The sequence below is a fragment of the Pseudophryne corroboree genome, chromosome 7, assembly GCF_028390025.1.
Source record: "Pseudophryne corroboree isolate aPseCor3 chromosome 7, aPseCor3.hap2, whole genome shotgun sequence".
Taxonomy (NCBI): domain Eukaryota; kingdom Metazoa; phylum Chordata; class Amphibia; order Anura; family Myobatrachidae; genus Pseudophryne; species Pseudophryne corroboree.
Genome location: NC_086450.1, coordinates 10,719,541 through 10,735,131, shown reverse-complemented (window position 1 = coordinate 10,735,131; position 15,591 = coordinate 10,719,541). Strand labels below are relative to the sequence as shown.

General features: G+C 49.7%; 1 protein-coding gene across 4 annotated transcripts in view; it reads left to right on the top strand.

Moving 5' to 3' along the window:
• CREB1 (cAMP responsive element binding protein 1) overlaps positions 1 to 15,591 on the top strand; it is a 162,044-nt gene that overhangs the window by 116,676 nt on the left and 29,777 nt on the right. For all 4 annotated transcript variants that reach the window (XM_063932678.1, XM_063932680.1, XM_063932677.1 and 1 more), the window contains 2 exons: positions 2,281 to 2,423; positions 3,470 to 3,652. In XM_063932678.1, the coding sequence (XP_063788748.1) occupies positions 2,281 to 2,423; positions 3,470 to 3,652 (326 nt within the window). The remainder of the gene's footprint in view (positions 1 to 2,280; positions 2,424 to 3,469; positions 3,653 to 15,591) is intronic.

The window sequence follows — 15,591 nt, the reverse complement described above, 5'->3', positions numbered from 1 at the left end:
GTGATCGGGTATGGTTATCCACGAAGAATTTGAGGTTAAGAGTTCCCAGTATGAAGTTTGCACCTCGCTATATCGGTCCTTTCAAGATTGAACAAGTCATCAATCCTGTTGCTTACAGACTCCAGTTGCCTCCCTTCTTAAAAATACCCAGGACATTCCATGTTTCCCTGTTGAAACCGCTGATATTGAATCGGTTTCATTCCTCACTTCCTCCAACTCCGAAAGTCCAAACTCAACGAGGCGTTGAGTATGAAGTGGCCAAGATCCTGGACTCACGTCACCGTTACGGTCAACTACAATATCTTATTGACTGGAAGGATTATGGTCCTGAGGAACGTTCATGGACCAATACTTCTGATGTCCATGCTCCTGCCTTGGTCCGGAGATTCCATTCCAAGTTTCCTCAAAAGCCAAAGAAGTGTCCTGGGGCCACTCCTAAAGGGGGGGGTGCTGTCACGATCCGGGTATCTGGACGCCATTTCTTACCCATCAGATGCCTCCTAAGGCTGGCTCAGCGCTCCAGGACCGGATCCCATCTGTTATCCTGATGTGTACATTCCTGTATCCTCTCCTGTCACTCTGGGACGCTGTCACAGTAAACGCCATATTACACCTGGCATGGCGTCTCCCGCGGCCTCCGCCGCCGTCCCTGAACTTCTGCATGCAGAGTGTCTGAGTGGCGATTACGTCAGCCGCGGCCTCCGCTGTGTCCGCGTGGTTGGATGTGCATCTGTCAGCCTGGCGCCTCCTGTGGCCGGCGCCGCCATTACTGTTTTAATTACCACATGGATTACAAACCAAACTTCCCTCCAAGTGTCTGCATGGGCGCAGCCATCTTGGATTCTGTCAGCTGATCATTTCCACCAATCTGTTCTCAGTATTGATAATCTGCATAATTGCCTAGCCAATCCCTTCCTTGCTGCAGGTATAAATACACTGTGCCTGAGCAAGGAAGGCGTCAGTGCTTTGGTTGTCAAACCTAGTTCCTGTTTGTCTCTCTCCTGTGATTGTCTTCCAGGTTCCAGCTCCTGTCTCAAGACTTCCACCATAGAGACCCGCACCAGCATTCCACCTGCGGTGTAGCCTGACTCTCCAACCCATTGTGGATTCATCTGTTTCCAGCTACAGCATTACCTGCTTCCAGCTCAGCTTCCAGCAGAGTACAGCTTCCCTTAAAGGGCCGGTGTCCTTTCTACACTTTACCACTCTCCACCGGTATTATTATTTCTCCGCTCTCAAGTTCTACATTTCAGTTCATATTTCATCGCTCCCAAGTTCATTTATTATTTAACTGGTTCCAGCCAGTATCCACTCCGTACTAACAACAGTCTGGTTCCAGCCAGTATCCACAGCAGCTGTTTTATCTTCAGCAACCCAGCTTTTCCTGGAACACCAGCTGGCACAATCCTGGGTTATCTCCATTGCTACAGTCGGGCCTGGTAAGGACTTTCCATCTAGAAGATCATAAGAACTATTTCACACTACCAGTGCCCTGTGGCTCCTGCCATCCTGTAGTACCCAGGAACTGTATTTATTATTTGCTGACTTTTACGTTTTCTTTTACTGCTGCTGTGTTGCGGAGTTGTCATAATAAACATCATTGACTTTTATCCAAGTTGTCGTGGTCACGCCTTCGGGCAGTTATTATTCATGTTACTTACATGTCCAGGGGTCTGATACAACCTCCCAGGTTCCGGTACATCTCAGCCCCTACAACTGAGGCTGCCTCCCGTCAGCTCAGGCCCTCAGTTGTGACAAGAAGCGTGTGTGTCCAGCTCACAGCAGGTGACATCTAGAGTCTCCAGTTAATAAAAATGTCTGGCTGCTCGTATTCAGCTATGAACCCCTGGAAGTGGTACCTGCGGGGCAGCTCATGTGTGCATGCCAGAAGCTCTGGGCTGCCCAGGGTTATTATATCACTGACGTTGCGTTAGATGTTGGAAGCCCGGCCAGCACTTATTGGCAGGCTGCCGATGTGCGTCCCTACCAGACTGTAGCCAGACAGGTGACACAGAAAGCGGTCTGACCATCTTCACTACACGCAGTTACACGGGTTAGTTTTGCGATTACATTATCTTAAAGTAATGTGTTTTTATTAAATGCTTCTAATTTGAGAAAACGACACAAGATACATTGACGATATTTACTTACTGCAGAAATGGCGGGTCAGATGTGTATTAAAGGATTATTGCCGTGTGCGGAGTTCTGTTCTGTACCGCTGGGAGCTGCCAGTTTTTGGGAAAGCAGACTTTTTATTGTAATTGAATTTGTGTTTTACAGAAAAATCTTAAATGACCTATCTTCGGATGCCCCGGGAGTACCGAGAATTGAGGAAGAAAAGTCTGAAGAGGAGACCTCTGCCCCCGCCATCACCACCGTGACCGTACCCACGCCCATCTACCAAACCAGCAGTGGCCAGTACAGTATGTAGTCATCCTACATTTTACATGTATTTGTTACCTTTATTCAGGGCAGACTAAAGTGAGTGGGTGCCAGGGGCAACCAAGTTTTGTCTGCCCCCACCAATAAAATGTATGCCACGCCCTGCCGCTGCCACTACTGTGTCACTTATATTGTCTCAGGTTTCTCCACTGACCGCCAGTGTTGTAGCTAGGGCAGCCAGATCATCCCTCATTCCAATAAGGGAACCAAGAATGAGTGTCGGGGAAAGAGGGGAGCAAGAGAGAGACCTGGAAAAGCCTGTAACGTAGCATGTCGCATGCAGATACAGTACGTAGCGATGCAAAAAAAGACACCCAACATTAGCAGAGTGGCATATGAACTGCCAGCTCACTCACGCAGGGCATCTCATGGGGCATGGCATATTGAGGCTAGATATATTTGGACACATCTGTAGCAGGAATGCAAACACTTATTCATACACCGGAGCCATTAACAAGGGAAACGGAGGGACGATTTTGTTCACTCCAAGCCAAAGGTTTTTCCGTTAAAGATCTGTGCCTGGCAGGGTCCTGCCAGATCGGCATTACCACCTGTGGGTGGATGGGCCTTGGCATTGAAATTGCATTTGATACATAAAGCTTTGAAGTGAATGGAGACCACTGACTTTACTGTCTGATGTCACTTTGAGCCTTTGCACCTGTAGTGATTTGAGGGTTATTTGTGGTCCGTATAGGGGTGGTCTTCAGTATGCCGACTGACGGGATCCCGGCGCACAGTATACCGGCGCCGGGATCCCGACAGCCGGCATACCGACACTTATTCTCCATCGTGGGGGTCCACGACCCCCCTGGAGGGAGAATAAAATAGCGTAGCGCGCCACCGTGCCTGTAGCGTGGCGAGCGCAGCGAGCCCGCAAGGGGCTCATTTGCGCTTGCCACACTGTCGGTAAGCCGGTGGTCGGGCTCCCGGCGCCGGTATGCTGGTTGCCGGGAGCCCGACCGCCGGCATATCGTAGTGAACCCCCGTATATTGTACACCGTGTAACCTGTTATGTTTCTTATTTTAGTTGCCATTACTCAGGGAGGAGCGATACAGCTTGCTAATAATGGTACAGACGGGGTCCAAGGGCTACAGACATTAACCATGGCCAACACAGCCACGTCTCAGCCTGGAACAACAATCTTACAGTATGCACAAACGACGGACGGGCAGCAGATACTTGTTCCAAGCAACCAGGTGGTTGTACAAGGTGAGATTACTAATAAATAACAGCACTATATTATATTATGACGGTGTTTGAGGCATGTACATCTGCTATAGATACCATATTGTTAAAATGAAGTTCAGTAAGTGCATGGACAGGCTTCATAGCTGTAACTAGGCCTCATTTCTCTATCGTCCTAGTGGATGCTGGGGTTCCTGAAAGGACCATGGGGAATAGCGGCTCCGCAGGAGACAGGGCACAAAAAGTAAAGCTTTTTCCGATCAGGTGGTGTGCACTGGCTCCTCCCCCTATGACCCTCCTCCAGACTCCAGTTAGATTTTTGTGCCCGGCCGAGAAGGGTGCAATCTAGGTGGCTCTCCTAAAGAGCTGCTTAGAAAAAGTTTAGCTAGGTTTTTTATTTTACAGTGATTCCTGCTGGCAACAGGATCACTGCAGCGAGGGACTGAGGGGAGAAGGAGTCAACTCACCTGCGTGCAGGATGGATTGGCTTCTTGGCTACTGGACATCAAGCTCCAGAGGGACGATCACGGGTACAGCCTGGATGGTCACCGGAGCCACGCCGCCGGCCCCCTTGCAGATGCTGAAGACAGAAGAGGTCCAGAATCGGCGGCTGAAGACTCCTGCAGTCTTCAAAAGGTAGCGCACAGCACTGCAGCTGTGCGCCATTTTCCTCTCAGCACACTTCACACGGCAGTCACTGAGGGTGCAGGGCGCTGGGAGGGGGGCGCCCTGGGAGGCAAAATGATTACCTATAAAGGCTAAAAATACCTCACATATAGCCCTAGAGGCTATATGGAGATATTTAACCCCTGCCTAATTTCTCTAAATAGCGGGAGACGAGCCCGCCAGAAAAGGGGCGGGGCCTATCTCCTCAGCACACGGCGCCATTTCCTCTCACAGTTCCGCTGGTCAGGACGGCTCCCAAGTCTCTCCCCTGCACTGCACTACAGAAACAGGGTAAAACAGAGAGGGGGGGGCACATTTATGGCGATAATTTGATATAACAAAGCAGCTATAAGGGAGCACTTATTATAAGGCTATCCCTGATATATATATAGCGCTTTTGGTGTGTGCTGGCAAACTCTCCCTCTGTCTCCCCAAAGGGCTAGTGGGTCCTGTCTTCGTTAGGAGCATTCCCTGTGTGTCTGCTGTGTGTCGGTACGTGTGTGTCGACATGTATGAGGACGATATTGGTGTGGAGGCGGAGCAATTGCCAAATATGAGGATGTCACCCCCTAGGGAGTCGACACCGGAATGGATGCCTTTATTTATGGAACTACGGGATAGTGTCAACACGCTAAAGCAGTCGTTTGACGACATGAGGCGGCCGGACAATCAATTAGTGCCTGTCCAGGCGACTCAAACACCGTCAGGGGCTGTGAAACGCCCTTTGCCTCAGTCGGTCGACACAGACCCAGACACAGGCGATGACTCCAGTGGTGACGGTGACGAATCAACCGTATTTTCCAGTAGGGCCACACGTTATATGATTTTGGCAATGAAGGAGGCGTTACATTTAGCTGATACTACAGGTACCACTAAACAGGGTATTATGTGGGGTATGAAAAAACTACCTATAGTTTTTCCTGAATCAGAAGAATTAAATGACGTGTGTAATGAAGCGTGGGTTGCCCCTGATAAAAAACTGATAATTTCAAAGAAATTATTGGCATTATACCCTTTCCCGCCAGAGGTTAGGGAGCGCTGGGAAACACCTCCTAGGGTGGACAAGGCGCTAACACGCTTATCTAAACAAGTGGCGTTACCCTCTCCTGAGACGGCCGCACTTAAAGATCCATCAGATAGGAGGATGGAAAATATCCAAAAAAGTATATACACACATGCAGGTGTTATACTACGACCAGCTGTAGCGACTGCCTGGATGGGCAGTGCTGGGGTAGTTTGGTCAGAGTCCCTGATTGAAAATATTGATACCCTGGACAGGGACAATATTTTACTGTCGTTAGAACAAATAAAGGATGCATTTCTTTATATGCGTGATGCACAGAGGGATATCTGCACACTGGCATCACGGGTAAGTGCTATGTCCATTTCGGCCAGAAGAGCTTTATGGACGCGACAGTGGTCAGGTGATGCGGATTCAAAACGGCATATGGAAGTTTTGCCGTATAAAGGGGAGGAGTTATTTGGAGTCGGTCTATCAGATTTGGTGGCCACGGCTACAGCCGGGAAATCCACCTTTCTACCTCAAGTCACTCCCCCACAGAAAAAGGCACCGACTTTTCAACCGCAGCCCTTTCGTTCCTTTAAAAATAAGAGAGCAAAGGGCTATTCATATCTGCCACGAGGCAAAGGTCGAGGGAAGAGACAGCAACACGCAGCTCCTTCCCAGGAACAGAAGCCCTCCCCGGCTTCTACAAAAGCCTCAGCATGACGCTGGGGCTCCTCAAGCGGACTCGGGGATGGTGGGCGGTCGTCTCAAAAATTACAGCGCGCAGTGGGCTCACTCGCAGGTAGATCCCTGGATCCTGCAGATAATATCTCAAGGGTACAGGTTGGAATTAGAGACGGATCCACCTCGCCGTTTCCTGAAGTCTGCTTTACCAACGTCCCCCTCCGAAAGGGAGACGGTTTTGGAAGCCATTCACAAGCTGTACTCTCAGCAGGTGATAGTCAAGGTACCTCTTCTACAACAAGGGAAGGGGTATTATTCCACTCTTTTTGTGGTACCGAAGCCGGATGGCTCGGTAAGGCCTATTCTAAATCTGAAGTCCTTGAACCTGTACATAAAGAAGTTCAAGTTCAAAATGGAGTCACTCAGAGCAGTGATAGCGAACCTGGAAGAGGGGGACTTTATGGTATCCTTGGACATCAAGGATGCGTATCTCCACGTTCCAATTTACCCCTCACACCAGGGGTACCTCAGGTTCGTTGTACAAAACTGTCACTATCAGTTTCAGACGCTGCCGTTCGGATTGTCCACGGCACCTCGGATCTTTACAAAGGTAATGGCCGAGATGATGATTCTTCTTCGAAGAAAAGGCGTATTAATTATCCCATACTTGGACGATCTCCTAATAAGGGCGAGGTCCAGAGAACAGCTAGAGATGGGATTAGCACTGTCTCAAGAAGTGCTAAAACAGCACGGGTGGATTCTGAATATTCCAAAATCCCAGTTAATGCCGACAACTCGTCTGCTGTTCCTAGGGATGATTCTGGACACTGTTCAGAAAAAGGTTTTTCTCCCGGAGGAAAAAGCCAAGGAGTTATCCGAGCTTGTCAGGAACCTCCTAAAACCAGGAAAGGTGTCTGTACATCAATGCACAAGAGTCCTGGGAAAAATGGTAGCTTCTTACGAAGCAATTCCATTCGGCAGATTCCACGCAAGAATTTTCCAAAGGGATCTGTTGGACAAATGGTCAGGGTCGCATCTTCAGATGCACCTACGGATAACCCTGTCTCCAAGGACAAGGGTGTCTCTTCTGTGGTGGTTGCAGAGTCCTCATCTATTGGAGGGCCGCAGATTCGGCATACAGGATTGGATCCTGGTGACCACGGACGCCAGCCTGAGAGGCTGGGGAGCAGTCACACAAGGAAGAAACTTCCAGGGAGTATGGACGAGCCTGGAAACGTCTCTTCACATAAACATTCTGGAACTAAGAGCAATATACAATGCTCTAAGCCAGGCAGAACCTCTGCTTCAGGGAAAACCGGTGTTGATCCAGTCGGACAACATCACGGCAGTCGCCCATGTGAACAGACAGGGCGGCACAAGAAGCAGGAGTGCAATGGCAGAAGCTGCAAGGATTCTTCGCTGGGCAGAGAATCATGTGATAGCGCTATCAGCAGTGTTCATCCCGGGAGTGGACAACTGGGAAGCAGACTTCCTCAGCAGACACGATCTTCACCCGGGAGAGTGGGGACTTCATCCAGAAGTCTTCCACATGCTGGTAACCCGTTGGGAAAGACCAATGGTGGACATGATGGCGTCTCGCCTCAACAAAAAACTGGACAGGTATTGCGCCAGGTCAAGAGATCCGCAGGCAATAGCTGTGGACGCGCTGGTAACGCCTTGGGTGTACCAGTCGGTGTATGTGTTTCCTCCTCTGCCTCTCATACCAAAAGTATTGAGAATTATACGGCAAAGAGGCGTAAGAACGATACTAGTGGTTCCGGATTGGCCAAGAAGGACTTGGTACCCGGAACTTCAAGAGATGATCACGGAAGATCCGTGGCCTCTACCTCTAAGGAGGGACTTGCTTCAGCAGGGTCCCTGTCTGTTTCAAGACTTACCGCGGCTGCGTTTGACGGCATGGCGGTTGAACGCCGGATCCTAATGGAAAAAGGCATGCCGGAAGAAGTCATTCCTACTTTGATTAAAGCAAGGAAAGAAGTAACCGTGCAACATTATCACCGAATTTGGCGAAAATATGTTGCGTGGTGCGAAGATCGGAGTGCTCCGACGGAGGAATTTCAACTGGGTCGATTCCTACATTTCCTGCAATCAGGATTGTCTATGGGTCTCAAATTGGGATCTATTAAGGTTCAAATTTCGGCCCTGTCGATTTTCTTTCAAAAAGAATTGGCTTCAGTCCCTGAAGTCCAGACCTTTGTGAAGGGAGTGCTGCATATACAGCCTCCTGTGGTGCCTCCTGTGGTGCCTCCAGTGGCACCGTGGGATCTCAATGTAGTTTTGGATTTTCTAAAATCTCATTGGTTTGAACCACTAAATAAGGTGGATTTGAAATATCTCACTTGGAAAGTGACCATGCTTCTAGCCCTGGCTTCTGCCAGGAGAGTGTCAGAATTGGCAGCTTTATCTTACAAAAGCCCATATCTGATTTTCCATTCGGACAGGGCAGAACTGCGGACTCGTCCGCATTTTCTCCCTAAGGTGGTGTCAGCATTTCATCTGAACCAGCCTATTGTAGTGCCTGCGGCTACAAGTGACTTGGAGGACTCCAAGTTACTGGACGTTGTCAGAGCATTAAAAATATATATTGCAAGAACAGCTGGAGTCAGAAAATCTGACTCGTTGTTTATATTGTATGCACCCAACAAGATGGGTGCTCCTGCGTCTAAGCAGACGATTGCTCGTTGGATCTGTAGCACAATCCAACTGGCACATTCTGTGGCAGGCCTGCCACAGCCTAAATCTGTAAAGGCCCACTCCACAAGGAAGGTGGGCTCATCTTGGGCGGCTGCCCGAGGGGTCTCGGCATTACAACTTTGCCGAGCAGCTACGTGGTCAGGGGAGAACACGTTTGTAAAATTTTACAAATTTGATACTCTGGCTAAGGAGGACCTGGAGTTCTCTCATTCGGTGCTGCAGAGTCATCCGCACTCTCCCGCCCGTTTGGGAGCTTTGGTATAATCCCCATGGTCCTTTCAGGAACCCCAGCATCCACTAGGACGATAGAGAAAATAAGATTTTACTTACCGATAAATCTATTTCTCGGAGTCCGTAGTGGATGCTGGGCGCCCATCCCAAGTGCGGATTATCTGCATAAATTGTACATAGTTATTGTTAACTTATTCGGGTTATTGTTGTAGGAAGCCATCTTTCAGAGGCTCCGCTGTTATCATACTGTTAACTGGGTTTAGATCACAAGTTGTACGGTGTGATTGGTGTGGCTGGTATGAGTCTTACCCGGGATTCAAAATCCTCCCTTATTGTGTACGCTCGTCCGGGCACAGTACCTAACTGGAGTCTGGAGGAGGGTCATAGGGGGAGGAGCCAGTGCACACCACCTGATCGGAAAAAGCTTTACTTTTTGTGCCCTGTCTCCTGCGGAGCCGCTATTCCCCATGGTCCTTTCAGGAACCCCAGCATCCACTACGGACTCCGAGAAATAGATTTATCGGTAAGTAAAATCTTATTTTCCTCATCCCTCACCCCAAGAAGAGGAAAAGCGATTTATTTTCCATTATTAAACTGTCTTTCTGTAGCAGGTCTGGCGATTGTTGTCTGTGCACTGAGGGGTTATTACAAACGTTGCTTATAATGGCCAACAAAATACACTGCTCAAAAAAATAAAGGGAACACTAAAATAACACATCCTAGATCTGAATGAATGAAATATTCTTATTAAATACTTTGTTCTTTACATAGTTGAATGTGCTGACAACAAAATCACACAAAAATGATCAATGGAAATCAAATTTATTAACCCATGGAGGTCTGGATTTGGAGTCACACTCAAAATTAAAGTGGAAAAACACACTACAGGCTGATCCAACTTTGATGTAATGTCCTTAAAACAAGTGAAAATGAGGCTCAGTAGTGTGTGTGGCCTCCACGTGCCTGTATGACCTCCCTACAACGCCTGGGCATGCTCCTGATGAGGTGGTTGATGGTCTCCTGAGGGATCTCCTCCCAGACCTGGACTAAAGCATCCGCCAACTCCTGGACAGTCTGTGGTGCAACGTGGCAGTGGTGGATGGAGCGAGACACGATGTCCCAGATGTGCTCAATTGGATTCAGGTCTGGGGAACGGGCGGGCCAGTCCATAGCATCAATGCCTTCGTCTTGCAGGAACTTCTGACACACTCCAGCCACATGAGGTCTAGCATTGTCTTGCATTAGGAGGAACCCAGGGCCAACCGCACCAGCATATGGTCTCACAAGGGGTCTGAGGATCTCATCTCGGTACCTAATGGCAGTCAGGCTACCTCTGGCAAGCACATGGAGGGCTGTGCGGCCCCCCAAAGAAATGCCACCCCACACCATTACTGACCCACTGCCAAACCGGTCATGCTGGAGGATGTTGCAGGCAGCAGAACATTCTCCTTGGCATCTCCAGACTCTGTCACGTCTGTCACGTGCTCAGTGAGAACCTGCTTTCATCTGTGAGGAGAACATGGCGCCAGTGGCGAATTTGCCAATCTTGGTGTTCTCTGGCAAATGCCAAACGTCCTGCACGGTGTTGGGCTATAAGCACAACCCCCACCTGTGGACGTCGGGCCCTCATACACCCTCATGGAGTCTGTTTCTGATCGTTTGAGTAGACACGTGCACATTTGTGGCTTACTAGGGGTCATTTTGCAGGGCTCTGGCAGTGCTCCTCCTTGCACAAAGGCAGAGGTAGCGGTCCTGCTGCTGGGTTGTTGCCCTCCTACGGCCTCCTCAACGTCTCCTGATGTACTGGCCTGTCTCCTGGTAGCGCCTCCATGTTCTGGACATTACGCTGACAGATACAGCAAACCTTCTTGCCACAGCTCGCATTGATGTGCCATCCTGGATGAGCTGCACTACCTGAGCTACTTGTGTGGGTTGTAGGGAGGTCATACAGGCACGTGGAGGCCACACACACTACTGAGCCTCATTTTGACTTGTTTTAAGGACATTACATCAAAGTTGGATCAGCCTTTAGTGTGTTTTTACCCTTTAATTTTGGTTGCTTGACTTAAATACAGTGATATAGATGGTCATTCCGAGTTGATCACTCGCTAGCAGTTTTTAGCAGCCGTGCAAACGCTATGCCGCCGCCCACTCACTGGGAGTGTATTTTAGCTTGGCAGAAGTGCAAACGAAAGGATCGCAGAGCGGCAGCAAAGTTGTTTTTCTCTAACGTCCTTGTGGATGCTGGGGACTCCGTAAGGACCATGGGAATAGACGGACTCCGCAGGAGACATGGGCACTTTAAGAAAGAATTTAGATTCTGGTGTGCTCTGGCTCCTCCCTCTATGTCCCTCCTCCAGACCTCAGTTTGAATCTGTGCCCGGACGAGCTTGGTGCTGTTCAGTGAACTCTCCTGAGCTTGCTGTAAGAAAGTATTTTGTTAGGTTTTTTATTTTCAGGGAGCTCTGCTGGCAACAGACTCCCTGCATCGTGGGACAGAGGTGAGAGAAGCAGCCCTACTCTTTGAAGCTAGGTCCTGCTTCTGAGGCTACTGGACACCATTAGCTCCAGAGGGATTGTACACAGGATCTCACCCTCGTCATCCGATCCCAGAGCCGCGCCGCCGCCCCCCTCGCAGAGCCGGAAGACAGAAGCCGGGTGAGTATGAGAAGCAAGAAGACTTCGAAATCGGCGGCAGAAGACTCCGTTCTTCACATGAGGTAACGCACAGCACTGCAGCTGTGCGCCATTGCTCCAAACACACCTCACATACTCCGGTCTCTGTAAGGGTGCAGGGCACAGGGGGGGGCGCCCTGGGCAGCATATGTACCTCTGTTGGCAAAAGTACTCATATATACAGTTGGGCACTGTATATATGTATGAGCCCCCGCCAAAAAGATATGTATTTTAGCGGGACAGAAGCCCGCCGTCGAGGGGGCGGGGCTTCTCCCTCAGCACTCACCAGCGCCATTTTTTTCTCCACAGCTCCGCCGAGAAGAAGCTCCCCAGGCTCTCCCCTGCAGTTCACGGTAGAAAAGGGTAAAAGGAGAGGGGGGGGGGGGGGGGGTACACATAATTAGGCGCTAAAAACACAATATACAGCAGCTTACTGGGTTAACATTAAGTTACTGTGTTATTCCTGGGTTATATAGCGCTGGGGTCTGTGCTGGAATACTCTCTCTCTGTCTCACCAAAGGGCCTTGTGGGGGAACTGTCTTCAAAAAGGGCATTCCCTGTGTGTGTGGTGTGTCTGTACGCTTGTGTCGACATGTCTGATGAGGAAGGCTATGTGGAAGCAGAGCGGGAGCAAATGAATGGTGTGTCTCTGCCGACGGCACCGACACCTGATTGGATGGATATGTGGAAAGTTTTAAATGATAATGTTAATTCCTTACATAAAAGGTTAGAAAAAGCTGAAGCCTCAGGACAGTCAGGGTCCCAACCCATGCCTGATCCTATGTCGCAGAGGCCGACAGGGTCTCAGAAGCGCCCACTATCCCAAATTATTGACATGGATACCGACATGGATTCTGACTCCAGTGTCAATTACGATGATGCAAAGTTACAGCCAAGATTGGCTAAATCCATCCGTTATATGATTATAGCTATTAAGGATGTGTTGCACATCACAGAGGAAACCCCAGTCCCTGACAGGAGGGTTCATATGTATGGGGAAAAGAAGCCGCAGGTGACTTTTCCCCCCTCACACGAGCTCAATGAGTTATGTGAAAAGGCTTGGGAATCTCCAGATAAAAAACTGCAGATTTCCAAAAGGATTCTTATGGCGTATCCTTTCCCGCCAACTGACAGGTTACACTGGGAATCCTCCCCTAGGGTGGACAAAGCTTTGACACGCTTATCCAAGAAGGTAGCCCTGCCGTCACAGGATACGGCTACCCTCAAAGATGCTGCGGATAGAAAACAGGAGGGTACCCTGAAGTCCATTTATACACATTCAGGTACCTTACTGAGGCCGGCAATCGCGTCGGCCTGGGTGTGTAGTGCTGTAGCAGCATGGACGGATACCTTATCTGAGGAACTTGATACCTTAGACAAGGATACTATATTGATGATGACCCTGGGGCATATTAAAGACGCTGTCCTTTATGTGAGAGATGCTCAAAGAGACATTAGCCTCCTAGGTTCTAGAATAAATGCTATGTCGATTTCTGCCAGAAGGGTCCTGTGGACTCGGCAATGGACAGGTGTTGCCGACTCAAAAAGGCACATGGAGGTTTTACCTTACAAGGGTGAGGAATTGTTTGGGGAGGGTCTCTGGGACCTGGTCTCCACAGCTACGGCTGGAAAGTCGAATTTTTTGCCATATGTTTCCTCACAGCCTAAGAAAGCACCGTATTACCAAATGCAGTCCTTTCGATCACAGAAAAACAAGAAAGTCCGAGGTGCGTCCTTTCTTGCCAGGGGCAGAGGAAAGAAGCTGCAAACACAGCTAGTTCCCAGGAACAGAAGTCCTTCCCGGCTTCCAATAAATCCACCGCATGGCGCTGGGGCTCCACAGGCGGAGCTAGGCCCGGTGGGGGCGCGTCTCCGAAATTTCAGCCACAAGTGGGTTCACTCCCAGTTGGATCCCTGTGCAATAGATATTGTGTCTCAGGGATACAAGCTGGAATTCGAGGAGATGCCCCCTCACCGATACCTCAAATCGGCCCTGCCAGCTTCCCCCTTAGAGAGGGAAATAGTGTTAACTGCAATTCACAAATTGTATCTTCAACAGGTGGTGGTCAAGGTTCCCCTCCTTCAACAAGGAAAGGGTGGTTATTCGACCATGTTTGTAGTACCGAAACCGGACGGTTCGGTCAGACCCATATTGAATTTAAAATCCCTGAACATGTACCTAAAAAGGTTCTGGTTCAAGATGGAATCGCTGAGAGCGGTCATTGCAAGCCTGGAAGGGGGAGATTTTATGGTGTCTCTGGACATAAAGGATGCATACCTTCATGTCCCCGTTTATCCACCTCATCAGGCGTACCTCAGATTTGTGGTACAGGATTGTCATTACCAATTTCAGACGTTGCCGTTTGGTCTCTCCACGGCTCCGAGAATATTTACCAAGGTAATGGCGGAAATGATGGTACTCCTGCGGAAGCAAGGGTTCACAATTATCCCATACTTGGACGATCTCCTCATAAAAGCGAGGTCGAGAGCAGTTGCTGATCAGTGTAGCACGTTCTCTGGAAGTGTTACTGCAACACTGCTGGATTCTAAATATTCCAAAGTCGCAGTTGGTTCCTACGACTCGTCTGCCTTTCCTGGGCATGATTCTGGACACCGACCAGAAAAGGGTTTATCTCCCGATAGAGAAAGTTCAGGAACTCATGACACTGGTCAGGGACCTATTAAAACCAAAACAGGGGTCAGTGCATCACTGCACTAGAGACCTGGGAAAGGATGGTGGCATCATACGAGGCCATTCCCTTCGGCAGGTTCCATGCGAGGACCTTTCAATGGGACTTACTGGACAAATAGTCCGGATCACATCTTCAGATGCATCGGTTAATCACCCTATCCCCCAGGGCCAGGGTGTCTCTCCTGTGGTGGCTGCAGAGTGCTCACCTTCTCGAGGGCCGCAGATTGGGCATTCAGGACTGGGTGCTGGTGACCACGGATGCAAGCCTCCGGGGGTGGGGAGCAGTCACACAGGGAAGAAATTTCCAAGGTCTGTGGTCAAGTCAGGAGACTTGCCTTCACATCAACATCCTAGAACTAAGGGCCATTTACAACCCCCTACGTCAAGCAGAGACCCTGCTTCGCGGTCAACAGGTTCTGATTCAGTCAGACAACATCACCGCTGTGGCTCATGTAAACCGACAGGGCGGCACAAGGAGCAGGGTGGCGATGGCGGAAGCCACCAGAATTCTTCGCTGGGCGGAGAATCATGTAAGCGCACTGTCAGCAGTGTTCATCCCGGGGGTAGACAACTGGGAAGCAGACTTCCTCAGCAGGCACGACCTCCACCCGGGGGAGTGGGGACTTCATCTAGAAGTCTTCGCACTGATTGCAAGTCGGTGGGAACTGCCACAGGTGGACATGATGGCATCCCGCCTCAACAAGAAACTACAGAGGTATTGCGCCAGGTCAAGAGACCCTCAGGTGATAGCTGTAGACGCCTTGGTGACACCGTTGGTGTTCCAGTCGGTCTATGTATTTCCTCCTCTTCCTCTCATACCCAAGGTGTTGAGAATCATAAGAAAAAGAGGAGTGAGAACAATACTCATTGTTCCGGATTGGCCAAGAAGGACTTGGTATCCAGATCTGCAAGAAATGCTCAGAGGACCCGTGGCCTCTTCCTCTAAGACGGGACTTGTTGCAACAAGGGCCCTGTCTGTTCCAAGACTTACCGCGGCTGCGTTTGACGACATGGCGGTTGAACGCCGGATCCTAGCGGAAAAAGGCATTCCGGATGAAGTCATTCCTACGCTGATAAAGGCTAGGAAGGACGTGACAGCTCAACATTATCATCGTATATGGCGAAAATATGTTGCTTGGTGTGAGGCCAGGAATGCCCCTACGGAGGAATTCCAGCTGGGCCGTTTTCTTCACTTCTTACAGTCAGGAGTGACTTTGGGCCTAAAATTGGGTTCCATTAAGGTCCAGATTTCGGCCTATCCATTTTCTTTCAAAAAGAGCTGGCTTCTCTACC